Source organism: Macaca thibetana, chromosome 9, assembly GCF_024542745.1.
Source record: "Macaca thibetana thibetana isolate TM-01 chromosome 9, ASM2454274v1, whole genome shotgun sequence".
NCBI lineage: Eukaryota > Metazoa > Chordata > Mammalia > Primates > Cercopithecidae > Macaca > Macaca thibetana.
In genome coordinates, this window is record NC_065586.1 from 27,744,422 (window position 1) to 27,759,220 (window position 14,799).

Here is a 14,799-nt window from a genome sequence, read left to right on the forward strand (position 1 = left end):
AGTCGTGGGAACACTGAATAGCACAGAACTCACGGGGCACTGTCACGCCATAGTGCTGGGTGTCACTGATCAGCAGCTTTCGTTTCAGTTCATTCAGCCCTACTCCCACAGGACCTGAAAAACAGATAACAGAACTCCATTATCGGAAAAACACCACATACACATTTCTGAAAATGACATAAGTCTCTAAGACAGACTGAAAACATGGATCCAGCTTTGCATCCTAAGTAAAGAGATTATTTCCCGTTAACTCAAACTTAAGAAAACGTTAGATTTCTTTTGTTGCTTTTTTACTTTTTCAATTGAAATCCTCAGCTTTTCCTCAAAAAGGATAGAAAGATTTATATTTAAATGAGATATATTCAAGAGTATTCAGGCTGGGTGCAGTGGCTCACGCCTGTAATCCCAGCACTTTGGGAGGCCGAGTTGGGCAGATCACGAGATCAGGCGATCAAGACCATCCTGGCTAATATGGTGAAACCTCATCTCTACTAAAAATATTTTTAAAAAATTAGCCGGGTGTAGTGGCAAGCGCCTGTAGTCCTAGCTACTCGGGAAGTTGAGGTAGGAGAATGGCGTGAACCCAGGAGGCGGAGCTTGCAGTGAGCTGAGATCACACCACTGCACTCCAGCCTGGGCGACAGAGCGAGACTCCATCTCCAAAAAAAAAAAAAAAAAAAAAAAAGAATAAGTATTACCAAATAATAAGTTACCCACAAGAGCCTAAAAAATATGTTCACCTAAGAAAATTCAATTGCATAATGCAGACATTATTGATAATGTCAATTTAAAATGCTTTTAAGTGTTAATAAAACAAAGTGTTAATAAGACAAAATTGATAATGTCAATTTTAAATGTTTTTAAGTGTTAATAAAACAAAATCTTTCACCCTGACTTTATGTGGGATAAAGTTATGCATTTTACATCTGCTAAACAATCAGCCACATTTACATGTGCTGAGACCTTTTCCTGCACTATAGACTTCCTTAAGCATTTGAAAACTTGCATAGACCTTACACACTTTACTCAATCAATGTATACACACTGGACACCGATAAGAAGCAAGGCATACAGTAGATTCTGTGGACAACAGTAGATGATAAGTGGACTCGGATCTTAAGGAAAGTCACTGGTTAATTATGAGTCTGGGGCCAGAAAAACAAAAAACAAAGAGCAGTTTCAAATATGAGTCTGAAATCAAAAGTTAGATGGACATAAGCCCACCCTTTCCAGCATTGCTCTCCACCTAAAAGCTTGTCACAATGCTGCCACCAGGGTCAGTTAACGGATGGTGTGGTTCAGCGGGTGATACAAGCTACAGGACCACACTGCCCTCAGGTAGAGTCCCGTCTCTTCCCATCTGCTATGCCTTCACCTTGGTGATACTGGAAGGGAAAGCCAAGGGTGTAGTTAGATTTCATTTTAATTCTAAAAGTGTGCGTGTTCCCTCTCCTTCTTGGGCGGAATGAATGAGAACTGAGAACTCGTGCACAGTGCCTAGCACAGCGTCCAGGTACTTGACTGTTCACTGCCTTGCCTCTGTCTTCTTCCACCCTGAGGAGGTCACAGGTGGCTTTGAAAGAATAAGGTTTTACACCACAAAATGGAGAACATGCAGGTGTAAAGAGAAGTAGGGTGGGCATCCCAGGTGGAGGGAAAAGGATGAGCAAAGACGAAGAGGAGGAAGTGGGGGGCTGTGCTGTTCCTGCTCTAATGCCATTTCCAGGTCCCTGACCCTTGATAAAAACACCTGTCTCCAGGTGGTCATTCACTACCACCTTCAACCTTTCTCCATACTGCTGTCCAGTATCAATTCTCTGGCAACTTTCCCTTGTTCTGTAAGACAGCAACTCTCAATTCTCCCTCTTATAATAAATACGCCACAATATCCCATTTATATCCTGAAATGGAATTAATTGCTAATATAACTTACCAATATAATTCTCCCTTCCAAATTAATACATTGCCCTAACTAAAAATAACATATGAAAGCGAGAAAAAATAGTTTATAATAAAGCAATATGTATTTCAATATGTAAATGCTTGGCATGACTAGAGCAGAAAATCTAACCAAGTCAGAGGTTTGCGCCTACTTATAATAAATAAGTTTGGATTTAAAAGGTCAGGAGCTATTCTGCACAAGAAAGAACAGGAAAACAAAAGCCCAGCAGTACACATAAATCTAGGAATAAGAACTAGTGTTTGGATAGAAACCACAGATCAGACTTCCTTATGATAAGGAAAGAGGAAAACAACTAAGGATAGCATGTCAAGGCTATTGAAGTGAAGAAAACAACACAAATGACTTGGGTTTACCCAAGAGTAGTATATGGGGCCTGGCGCAGTGGCTCACACCTATAATCCCAACACTTTGGGAGACCGAGGTAGGCAAATCACTTGAGGTCAGGAGTTTGAGACCAGCCTGGCCAACATGGTGAAACCTTGTCTCTACTAAAAATACAAAACTGAGCTGGGTGTGTCAGCGGGCACCTGTGACAGGGTGAGACTCCGTCTCAAAAAAAAAAAAATGCAAATAGAGTGTCCCAGCCTGCCTTGTCCCTCAAGACAACTAGAAGTACAGGAAGGGATGCAAATTCACCACTTCCTTAGGAGATCTCAGCTCTGGAGTGATTCCTAGAGTGTGAGAGACTTTGCCAAGGGAGAGTCTAGCGTTTCCTTTCTTATTCTTAAAAAATTTCCTAACTACAAAAAAAAAAAATTTTTTTTAACTCTCTAGGGAAAAAAAACTAGGTATATTTGAATTTGCGGGAAAAAATATGCCATCTCTAATGTGATAGCCTTAAATTTTGACTATATTTGATTTTGGGCCTAGGTTATAACTTTATAATCTAACCCTTACAAGCATCCTCACATACCCATGTAGGGTGCCAAGAACATTCAGAGGCAAATGACTTTATTTGGAAAATTTTCCCTAAATTACGTTATTCTCGGTCATTGTCTTCAAAGGTAGAAGTATCCTTCAAAGAAAGGTTAAAAATAAAGACATAATTTCAATCATTCTTACTGCAAAATTGTCCAGTGGGCCTACAAACAGCATTTTTGCAGTCAGGCCCTTGGATCCATTCTGCCATTCCCGCTGGAGAAGCTCTAGAGTCTCCCCTGGACTTTAAAAGACCACAGCTCAGACGCACTGTTCCGTCCTGTATCCTCCTTCTAGGGTTAGGCCTAAGTTCACTACATTTTTAGTTGGCTGGTTGGTATTTGGAATACAAAATCTACTTACATTCCAAGCAATTTAGGGATGCAAACCGAGTTAGGTTTATTCGTATGCCTCTGCAATAGGATAGTTTCATTTACCCCTTCAATAAAGAAATTTCTATCACAATTGGTGAAATACACTTACATGTGCATATATAAGTAGATGGCTCTGTAGCTCATTTCCAGCTGAGCTTGCTAATGATAAAGCGCAGAAGAGAACAGAATCTAAACAGCTCGTCTTTAAACCACAGACAACAAACTGTGGCATAAGGATGATGAGGACATAGTGAGTTCTTTTCACATGACAGGCATGTGTGACACAGTTCACATACACTGTTACTCATCCTCAAAACATCCCTGCAAGAAAGGTATCATCATCCTCATTTCACAGATGAGAACACTGAGACAATGAAAGGTGAGGTAATTTCCCAAAGGTCACACATCTGGCATGTGGCTTAGCTGGTATTCAAAAGCCTGTCTGTCTAACTCGAAAGTCTGCATTCTTTCCACTCTACCGATGATCTTATCAAAAGAATATGCCGGTAAAACATGAACTCGGGTAGCTGTTGCTCTGCTGTCTGTTTACGGTTGTGAATTGGAACTTCACGGACTCTCTCATCCCCAGTCCATGCAATCCGCACTTTGTGATGACTAATTATGCTCCTGGAACAGGCAGAGACACAGGCTACAAAAAGTGGCACACGTCAAATCTGGTCATCTCAAAGCTCTCCGTGCAGAATCTCTGAGAAGTCTAATATAAACTGAATGAGGATGATGTGCAGAACAGGCCTGGACCACAGACACTGGGCGCATCTGTTAGGATTCTCAATTCAGGACTGAGGAAAATCAAACACAAAGATGGTATATATAAGTAAAAGCCAAAAGGCACATTAAAAATGATTTTGTAGCTTATTAACCTGGAATTCAGGCAGTGAACTAAAGTTGGTGTGTCTCCTAGCTTTGAAAAGAAAATACAAGAATGTTTATAGCCAAACCAGAAATGTAAGTAAGTAAGTATCTGCTTCATTTAAAAAATATTTCACAAGAATTTATAAAACCATGTTGGAAAGGAAGAATAAAGCTGTGTGTATCAATTTGTATTGGGTGAAGATCCTGGGGAAAAAGTGTGTCAATTGGATAATTAAGATAATTAGAAAAGCATAATACTATTTCAAATTCCTTTTTATGCATTTAATTAGTAACTCCTTATTGAAAGCAGGCAAATGTGTTGTATGGTTTTATAAAAGGTTCATTCATTTTAACTAAAGTAATGTAGCCCATTTAAAGTGTCGATAAAATGTTAATAAAATTTCTATTTAAGATTGTACATTTAAGAAAAGTCATTGTTAACTACATGCAAAGATTCTTTTATGTTTATCTTAAAAAGGTTAAAAAAACTATAGCAAATTCTCAGCTTTAATTTACATGGAAGAAGGTAGACATATATGACACCTTTTCCTCAAATGATCTTGAAATTGGTTAACATTATTGCCTCAGTTCATGTAATGTAATTATGAGATGTAGGGTATTTTCATTCTGTTCTGTTTCAGATTTTCTTTTTATTCCCCAAATATGTTTATTTGTTTATGATTTGTAACAAATGTTTATGTATAAAAAACAAAAAGTGTATTTTGATTAGAATGCTGGCACAGTATACTTTCAAAATTAATTCATAGTTGATGCACACAAGTTTTTCATTCTGTCAACATGGTCCCCCCAAATAATCTACTTTTTGAATCTGATACAGACATATACCACTAAAAAAACAAAAAAACAAGCCAGGTGCAGCAGTTTGCACCTGTAATCCCAGTTACTTGGGAGGCTGAGACAGGAAGATCACTTGAGACTAGGAGTTTGAGTCCAGCCTGGGCAACACAGCAAGATCCTCTCTAAAAAACAAAACAAAAACAAACAAACAAAAAATAAAACAAAGCTAAACGAGTAGAAAAAGATTTGAGGCAATAACATCAGTGCCTAGAAGAGCACCCAAAACCATACAAGCACTGAAAGAATGATATGAAATACGAGGTATGATGTTCTTATACTGACAAAAAAAAAAAAAAAACCTGTTAATGGCCATGCCCTCAGGCATTGTGTTTTGAACCTTCAACTCTTTACTTATTCATGTGTTAGTGCGCATTCTGTGCGAATGAATAAACATTTACTTGAACAGCAATATGTATTACTATTGTGAAAATAATTACTGACATCAATGAAATGTGGTATATATGTATATTTTAAATGACAGTCATAAAGAATAAGCATATGGATGGGCGTAATCCTATCACTCAGGGAGGCCAAAGCGGGCGGATCACCTGAGGTCAGGAGTTCCAGACCAGGCTGGCCAACATGGTGAAACTCCATCTCTACCAAAAATTTAAAAATTAGCCAGGTATGGTAGGGGGTGCCTGTAATCTCAGTGGGAGAATGGCTCAAACCCAGGAGGCAGAGGTTGCGGTGAGCCAAGATTGCACCACTGCACTCCAGCCTGGGCGACAGAGCAAGACTCCATTTAGGAAAAAAAAAAAAAAAGAGAGAGAGAGAGAGAATAACCATAAAATATTTTTTATTCTAAATGTCCAACATAAAATTTAAGTATAATTTTTCTTAAGGCTGATGACTATCAAATTGGTTTTAATAATTTAAATACAGATGGGTGATACCTTAAACATGAAAAGACAATCTGCTGAAAATGAATGTTCATGATAGGTGAGAGAAGAAGAGAGAAACAGGTAGGTGGAGATTAACCAAATTAGTTTCAACACACTACATATTCACGTAACAGTCATACTGCATTAATGATAAAAGCCATTCTTATTTGGATTGATGTCTAATATTTGGATTAATGTCAAATATTAAATTAGATATTGGAGAGACATGTGTTGTTCTGATCAAGTACTGTTCACTTTTGCTACTGATCTTTGTACATATGGCACAAACATTAAAACGGCAGATCATGGCTGGGCGCGGTGGCCTACACCTGTAATCCTAGCACTTTGGGAGGCCAAGGTGGGCAGATTGCCTGAGCTCAGGAGTTCGAGACCAGCCTGGGAAACATGCTGAAACCCTGTCTCTACTGAAATACAAAATATTACCCAGGTGGGGTGGCGTGTGCCTGTAGTCCCAGCTACTTGGGAGGCTGAGGTAGGAGAATTGCTTGAACTCAGGAGGCGGAGGTTGCAGTGAGCCGAGATCACGCCACTGCACTCCAGCCTGAGTGACAGAGGGAGACTCCATCTCCATAAAAAATAAATAATAAAATAAAATAAAATGGCATATCATGAGGTAAGTACAAAATGGAGACCGCTTTTACCTCTGGTGTACCTGTACTGCTTCACAGGAAAGTTATTTCCACAGTTCCCCTCAAACATTTTGATGCTATTGCCTACATTTGTTACTCTTACTACCCCGATAAAAATATCAGAATTACTGGAGTCTGCAATAAGTATCCAAATCGCTTTTTGTTAACTGAAAAAAACACATTTATTCAGTTGATTTACTGCAAGACGAATCCAAGGAAATCTTTAGGTATTTGTGGCATCAGATGCCTGTTATGAAAGGATATCTATTTATCACATTGTAGTACCACTATTTTGTTGTTCTAAGCATAAAATGAAAAAAAAAACATGCTATTATATTTGGCCCATAATCTTAGAATGATATTAGTGATCTGGACAAATCTGTCTATAAAACTAAAGTTCACTTGGAATCGAACTATATAAAAAGTACAGCAACTTAGAAGTTTGTAACAAGCTCTGACTTGGGTTCAGATTTCCTTTCTTCTGTGCTTTTATAATAGGAGAAAAGTATTATTAATAAAGCATCGATTTATATGAGAGAGAGAAAGAGAAAGAAAGTGAAAAAGAGGAAGGAAGGAAGGAAGGAAGGAAGGAAGGAAGGAAGGAAGGAAGGAAGGAACTAAGGGAACGGAAGGGAAGGGAAGGGAAGGGAAGGCAAGGGAAGGGAAGGGAAGGGAAAGGAAAGGAAGGGAAGGGAAGGGAGGAGGGGAGGGGAGGGGAGGGGAGGGGAGGAGAGGAAAGGAAAGGAAAGGAAAGGAAAGGAAAGGAAAGGAAAGGAAAGGAAAGGAAAGGAAAGGAAAGGAAAGAAGGAAGGAAAACAAAAGAAAAGAAAAAAGGAGTGGGAAGCTTATTGAAACAGCACCATTTTTTTCCCACGCAACTATTTACCCTATGCTTATATAGACTGACTAAAATACTCATCTCACTCTACTTCAAAACTATGACAAGAGTGCAATAAAAATAAGAGGTCAAAATAAAATCATCCCTGAGTGTTCTGTAGCTAAGTAGAAGGGGGCATGGGGAACTACCTTACTTCAAAGCTTGCTCAGAATGGGGCCACCAAGATCCCAATTCAAAATCTATCCTGTCTGTGTCCCCAGCTCTCCATCCCCTTATCCCATTCCACTCTACTTTCTTCCATAGACGTATCACCTTCTAACAACTATACAAGGGATTTTATTATTTTTACTAATTTATTATAAATATGGTTTTGGTCCATCTTCTCCCATTAGAACATAAATGGCACAAAAGCAAAAATGTCTGTGTGCTCAGAACGGTGCCTGGCATAGCTGGTATACCGTAAAACTCAGTTGAATGAACAGATTTGTGATTTATGCCCAGAAATGAAGTCGGAAAATAAATATTTAAGATTGATCAACGGCATAAAAAGCCAACTGTGATTCCAATAAAGATCACATTTACCTTTTATATACAAGGGTTATAATTTTAAATCCATCACATTCTCATGAATTTCATTATGACTTTCGGTTTTACAGTTATCTATATAAAATCCTCCAGAGCCAACTCTCATTCCTACAAGCCTTCCATCAAAGTGCAACAAAAGATATGAGAATTCTAATAAACACACTAACACATTTAGTTTCAAGCACTTACTTTTCGTTCTGCTTTATGTGGGAGGCTTTGTGTTATGCCACAGTTTTATGGAAAAATAATGACAGTCTTATAATAAATGCCTGTTTATTCAAATTACCTCTACAAGCAGTCTTTGGGCAGCATATAAGATTTAGCACAAAGGAGGGCAGAACAGTGCTGAAATGCTCAAGCTAAAAATGTGAAATATACAGAAAGATTTATTATTAGTTTCTCTTGTACCTCCTAGCCAGACAGAACAAGTCGCGAACTGTCTGAATATCCACAAGATAAATTTTTGCTCTTGTTTTGGCTTAAACCATGAAGTGTTTTAGTTGCTTTTTAACACCCAAGTCTTCTCCCTGCTCCCTCCCTCACCCATGCACACATTATTTGACTTTATTACTTTACTTTTCAAAAAGTTGGGTTTCACTGAAGATAAGACTTGTCATGTAGGAAAATGTACTAAAAGCCTGACACTTGGTTTCAACTTACTTTCTAGAAAACACTTTTAAATGCAGAAGGAAATTTAACAGAAACTGTCATTGAGATGTTTTGGTGGCTAAAATGAGGCTTAAGAATAATACATTTTCAAAATGAAGACAAAATTAAATACTTCTGATCACAGCTTGAAGTCCTCTATTGTTGTATTTTTGCCATGGTAACAACTTGGTCTATTATTATTTCTTGATCATTAAACACAAGAATAAAACCCATATAGCATTACGATAATATAGAAAAATAATATTTTGTATTTCCTCAACAATATTTATGAAACAATTTCAAAGCAAGAGTCACTTTTCCCAAAGGCTTTGAAAACACTGGGTAAAAAATTATTATTATTATTTGAGACAGTCTTGCTCTGTCACTCAGTGGCACAATCTCGGCTCACTGCAACCTCCAACTCCCAGGTTCAAGTGACTCTCCTGCCTCAGACTCCTAAGTACCTGAGACTACAGGTGCCTGCCACCACATCCGGCTAATTTTTGTATTTTTAGTAGAGACGGGGGTTTCACCATGTTGGCCAGGCTGGTCTTGAACTCCTGACCTCAGGTGATCTACCCGCCTCAGCCTGCCAAAAAGTGCTGGGATTACAGGCGTGAGCCACTGCACCCAGCCAAAAATTATTTCCAAGAAGGACTATAACACTTACACTCTTTCCATCTTCCTATACATATACACATTGTAGGAGCCAAGGAAATAAATTCCTATGTATACAATGTTTTTATAATCATAAACTAAACAGTAAACAGTTAATTCAGGAATAACCCAGAATTTCCAAAATTTGTGTTCATGGCTTCATTACCTATTTTAGATTATAAACTTCTAGATAATCTAGTAAGTGTTTTGAACACTGAGGTTCAAAACCAGCAGAAGCCTACTGATATTTGTACATTTCATGTTTATCTTATTATTATGTTTAGTTAATAGGTAAGTCCTCCTCCTCCTCCTTCTTCTCCTTCTCCTCCTCCTCCTCCCTCCTTCCTCCTCCTTCCTTGTCCTTCCTCCTCCTCCTCCTCCTCCTTCTTCTCCTTCTCCTCCTCCCTCCTTCCTCCTCCTTCCTTGTCCTTCCTCCTCCTCCTCCTCCTCCTTCTTTTGGACTCTGTTGCCCAGCCCAGAATATGCAGTGGTATAACCATAGCTCACTGTAATCTCTAACTCACAGACTCAAGCAATCCTCACATCTCAGCTTCCTAAGCAACTGGGACTACAGGCACACACCACCGTGCCTGGCTTATTTTACTTTACTTTATTTTATTTTTATTTTTTGTAAAGATGGAGTCTCACTATGTTGCCCAGACTGGTCTTGAACTCATGGCCTCCAGCACTCCTCCTGCCTCAGCCTCCCAAAGCGCTGGGAATTCAGGTGTGAGCCACTGCACCCAGTCTCTTTTTTTATTTTTACAGATGAGGTTTCACTATGCCTGGGCTGGTCTTTAACTCCTGGGCTCAAGTGATCCTCCTGCCTCAGTCTCCCGAGCAGCTGAGACCACAGGCATGCACCACTATGCTGGGCAATAAATATTTCTTATTAAAACCATACTAGGTGCCAGGAATTGGCCTACGTCTTTGCACAGATTATTTTGTTTAACCCTCAAAACAAACCTAGAAAGTAGGTGTTTTTATTATCTTAAATTTTCAGATGAATAACTGAAGCCCAGAGAAAATTTGAATTGTTCCCATGTCATGTGACTACCAAAGGGCGTCACAGGACTGGAAGGCAGCCATCTTGTCCCAGAGGCCCATCTCTCATCTTCTACACTATCCTGCCTCACAGGATATAAAGAGATGGGGATTTCTCCACGTAACAGGCTCTACACTTCTGATACTTCCAATGTGCCATACACACAAGCTGAAAGGGTTTCTGAGCGAGGAACACACAGAAAAAGCAAATAATAGGGAATACTTCTGAAGGACAGTTACATAAAACTGCTTTGGCTGCCACCAGATCCCACTGTGCAGCGTTGTGCTGTACGCAGGCCACAGTGGGTAGAGGTGGAATGTTCTGATAACGACACTGGGGGCTGAAATGTCCAAGCCTCCACCTGCACAGGCATTCTTGATTCTAGGAAGTCTCTAGATCTTTTCTTCAGTAGAACTATTACTAAGAAGTTTGCATTAATATACCATGCTTACATGACTTTCTTCCTCTTTTTTTTTTTTTTTGAGATGGAGCTTCATTCTTGTTCCCCAACCTGGAGTACACTGGTGTGATCTCAGCTCACTGCAACCTCTGCCTCCCAGGTTCAAGCGAGTCTCCTGCCTCAGCCTCCTGAGTAGCTGGGATTACAGGCGTCCGACACCACACCTGGCTAATTTTTGTATTTTTAGTAGAGACATGGTTTCACCATGTTGGCCAGGCTGGTCTCGAATTCCTAACCTCAAGTGATCCGCCTGCCTTGGCCTCCCAGAGTGCTAGGATTACAGGCTTCAGCCACTGCACCGGGCCCTCCCTCTATTTTTCATATAGAGACACAGGAAATACCATTTGCCTGAAGAGAAAATGTGGTCTAACATGACAAAAAGAATATAATGAATATTCTCCATTAAGTCTGTTCTGTTATAATCCAATTGTTACAGATTTAAGAAATACTGCCTTATAGCAGCAATAGATCCAAAATAGTAAAAGAACATGTTGGGGCTAAAGAGTTTCAGATAAAGTTAATTTTCCTAGAGGAATTTCAGACTAAAGGCTAATAATCATAACAAATCTGTTGATCAAAACAGACAAACCAAAACCTGAAATATCGCCAAGTAAATCCTGAACAGGAGAAAGATTAAGAAGAAATCAAAAGTTTCTAGGCCATCATTATAAGGCATACACGAGAAAGCACAAAACTGAAATACAATGCCAAGAAAAGTAGAAAATCAAAATAAATGGCAGCCAATTCACAATCACTAACCAAAGAAGGCAATGGCAACTGAACCCCTTCAAACAGAGCAACAAGGCTTCTCCCTATGTGCACAGCACCAGACCTCACAGCATCTGCATCTGAACCACCAGCAGTAGGCGAAAAGCAAAATGCACCCTAATTAATCAGGCCAGCAGCAACAGCATCACCTGGGAGCTTGTTAGAAATGCAGGCTCTCTGGCCCCACCCCAGGCTACCAGATCAGAAACTGTATCTTAACAAGACCCCCAGGTGACCAGGATGCATGTGAAATCTGACAAGCCCTGGAATAGGGTCTGGAGGTCAGAGGGGAAGGGCAGGAGCTCCTCCCTCTGTATATTCTCCAAGACTACCTCTATCTATGGCAATCAAAAAACTATTGAGAGACAGTCTCTGAACTCTGAAGGCAGTAGACCGATCATGAACATAACCTTTCCTGGTAAGTGGAAGACTTATCCCCAGGTTGACCACGGGAAATATGAACAAATTTGAGAGGCAAAGACCAGGAAAATCAGCACCCCCTTTGTTGAAAAATTTTAAGGAGCAAGACAGTGAAATCATAATGACAGGTGCAGTAAGGAACCCTGCCTGGACAGTGTGCAGAATTACTGTGTAGGGAAGAGCGAGGTGAACCCACCAAGCCTGCTGAACTGACCTCAGGAGACCTACATTGGAAACTCGAGTCATAGACGTGGGCAGGATTCAAGTGAACATAAACGCTTTCACTAGACTCACATCTAAACTTTCACAAAGTAAGAAGGTATCTCTCAGGAAAATGAATGACCAGTCCTTAAAGAGATTTAAAAAAAAAAAAAAAAAAAAGTAAGATATTTAGATCCAGCACAGAGTGTCAAGTACTGCCCTAATTTTAAGATTGGAAGCCATATTCCACAGTAAGATAAGAAGTAGGGTTCTGGTGTCCACCCGCTAGGATCTGAATCAGCTCTGTAACTTAACAGCTGCAGAATCTTAGACAAGTTACCTACTTCTTTCTGTGCTTCAATTTCTTCATCTGTACAACAGGGAATAATAAAAATATTTACCATATAGTCACGACGAGGACTGAAGGAAATGATACATGCACAGCCCTTAGTTACTGTTATTACATAGCATGGAGGAAGGACAGGACTCTCTTAAAAACAAGTTAAAATTTAAAAACTTGCTTGAGACTATTTGAAAGGAGTTGGGAACAGCAGAGGGTAATGAAACATGGCAGTTAGATCTTCGTAGCAGAGAAACCTAAGAAGTTCAAACAGATATTTTAGTTGTCACTGAAGCAATGCAATTAATTATTTACTTAAGGCCTGGAAATCTCTAGAGAATGAGGAAACACTCATTGGCAGAAGCACATATCAAAGGAAATATAAATGTTCTCTGACTGTGCCACTTGGGAGCATCAGCATTTAGCATCTCCAGTTTAGGACTATGTCAAGGGTAATACCCCTGTTGGAAGACAAAGGGGAAATCTCTGAGAATCAGGAATCAAACTTAAGGAATTTCAAACAGGAGACAGAAACAGCAGTCATTGCAATAGAATTGATATCACAGGGCTAGAAAAAAAAGGCTTTAGGATTCTGCTGGGAATGAAAAAATAAAGTGAGAAAAGGGAGGGGACCAACCCAAATGCCCATCACTGACAGACTGGATAAAGACAATGTGGCACATATACACCATGGAATACAGCCATAAATGTGGCACATATACACGATGGAATACAGCCATAAAAAACGATGAGTTCATGTCCTTTGCAGGGACATGGATGAAGCTGGAAACCATCATTCTCAGCAAACTAACACAGGAACAGAAAACCAAACACTGCATGTTCTCACTCGTAAGTGGGAGTTGAACAATGAGAACACATGGACACAGAGAGGGGAACATCACACACCAGGGCCTATGTGGTGGGGCAAGGGGAAGGAGAGCATTAGGACAAATACCTAATCCATGCAGGGCTTAAAACCTAGATGACGGGTTGACGGGTACAGCAAACCACCATATGGCACATGTATACCTATGTAAAAAACCTGCATGTTCTGTACATGTATCCCAGAATTTAAAGGAGAAGAAAGGAAAGGAAAGGAAAGGAAGAAAGAAAGAAGAGAAAACAAAAAAAGAAAAAATTAAAGCAAAGCACTTGGCCCCAAAACAGAGTCCACACTCAATTCAGAATTTGAGTACCAAGAACCCAAAGGCCAAAGGGGAAACAGGGCAACTGAAGTGCGTACAATTAAATTAATCTCTTTACTGATGATTTTGGCCAGATGAATTTTAGTTCTATCAATTATCACGGATCTGGACAATTAGCATTCAAAGAGAGGAGAAGCGAAAATACATCAGGTCATTCTATGATTTTTGGCTGACGATGGAATGTGGTCATATATAATTCTGGGAGCACTATTTTGCCTCAAAAGGTAGCTGGAATGATGCTGTGATATTCTTTGGTCCCGATGACCCTTTCAACTGCTGACCAGTAGGGCTGGGGTTCCATTACACAGTTTTGAGGAGGTTGATTAAGGCACACCCATGAAGAAAGGCCAAGTTGTGTCAGAGGAGTTTAAAGCTTCAGAGAGTTCTAGACCCATGATGGTGGGGAAAGCCCATCAGAGCCTATTCCCCGCTGAATACAGCCCAAAACTCTGGACAGTGCACAAAAGGCAACAACCTGGGGACTCTGACGGCAAAAACAAAACCAGGCAGATTGTAGATGGAGTCAAATCTGGAGAGGTGGCCTCCAAGATAATGAAGTTTCCCATTTTATTTTTCCCTCTTGCTATAGTCTCAATGTTTGTCCCCCCAAATTACGTGTTGAAATTTGATCCCAGCATTGGAAGTGGGGCCCAAGGAGAGATGTTTGGGTCATAAGAGCAGATCCTTCATGAATAGATTAATGCCCTCCCTGGGGTGAGGCAATGAGTGAGTTTTCACTCTATTCATCCCCCAAGAAAGCTGGTTGTTAAGAAGAGCCTGACATCCCACCACTCCTGCTCCCTCTATCTCCATGTGATCTCTGCACACACGGGCTTCCCTTTGCCTTCTACCACAAGTCAAAGCAGCGTGAGACCCTCACCAGATGCCCAGACTTCCAGCTATTAGAATCGTGAGCCGAACAAATCATTTTTCTTTATGAATTACCCAATCTCAGGTATTCCTTTACAGCAACACACAACAGACTAATACATGTCTTTTCTTTTCTTTTTTCTTTTTTTTTTTATTAGAGAATCTTGCTCTGTTGCCCAGGCTGGAGTACCACTGTGCAATCTCAGCTCACTGCAACTTCCGCCTCCCAGGTTCAAGAAATT

The 14,799-nt window shown here is 40.0% G+C and overlaps 1 protein-coding gene across 5 annotated transcripts in view; it reads right to left on the reverse strand.

Annotated features, from left to right (window-relative positions):
* Nucleotides 1-14,799, reverse strand: part of MPP7 (MAGUK p55 scaffold protein 7) — a 250,426-nt gene that overhangs the window by 18,961 nt on the left and 216,666 nt on the right. For all 5 annotated transcript variants that reach the window (XM_050804514.1, XM_050804517.1, XM_050804515.1 and 2 more), the window contains one exon: nt 34-114. In XM_050804514.1, the coding sequence (XP_050660471.1) occupies nt 34-114 (81 nt within the window). The remainder of the gene's footprint in view (nt 1-33; nt 115-14,799) is intronic.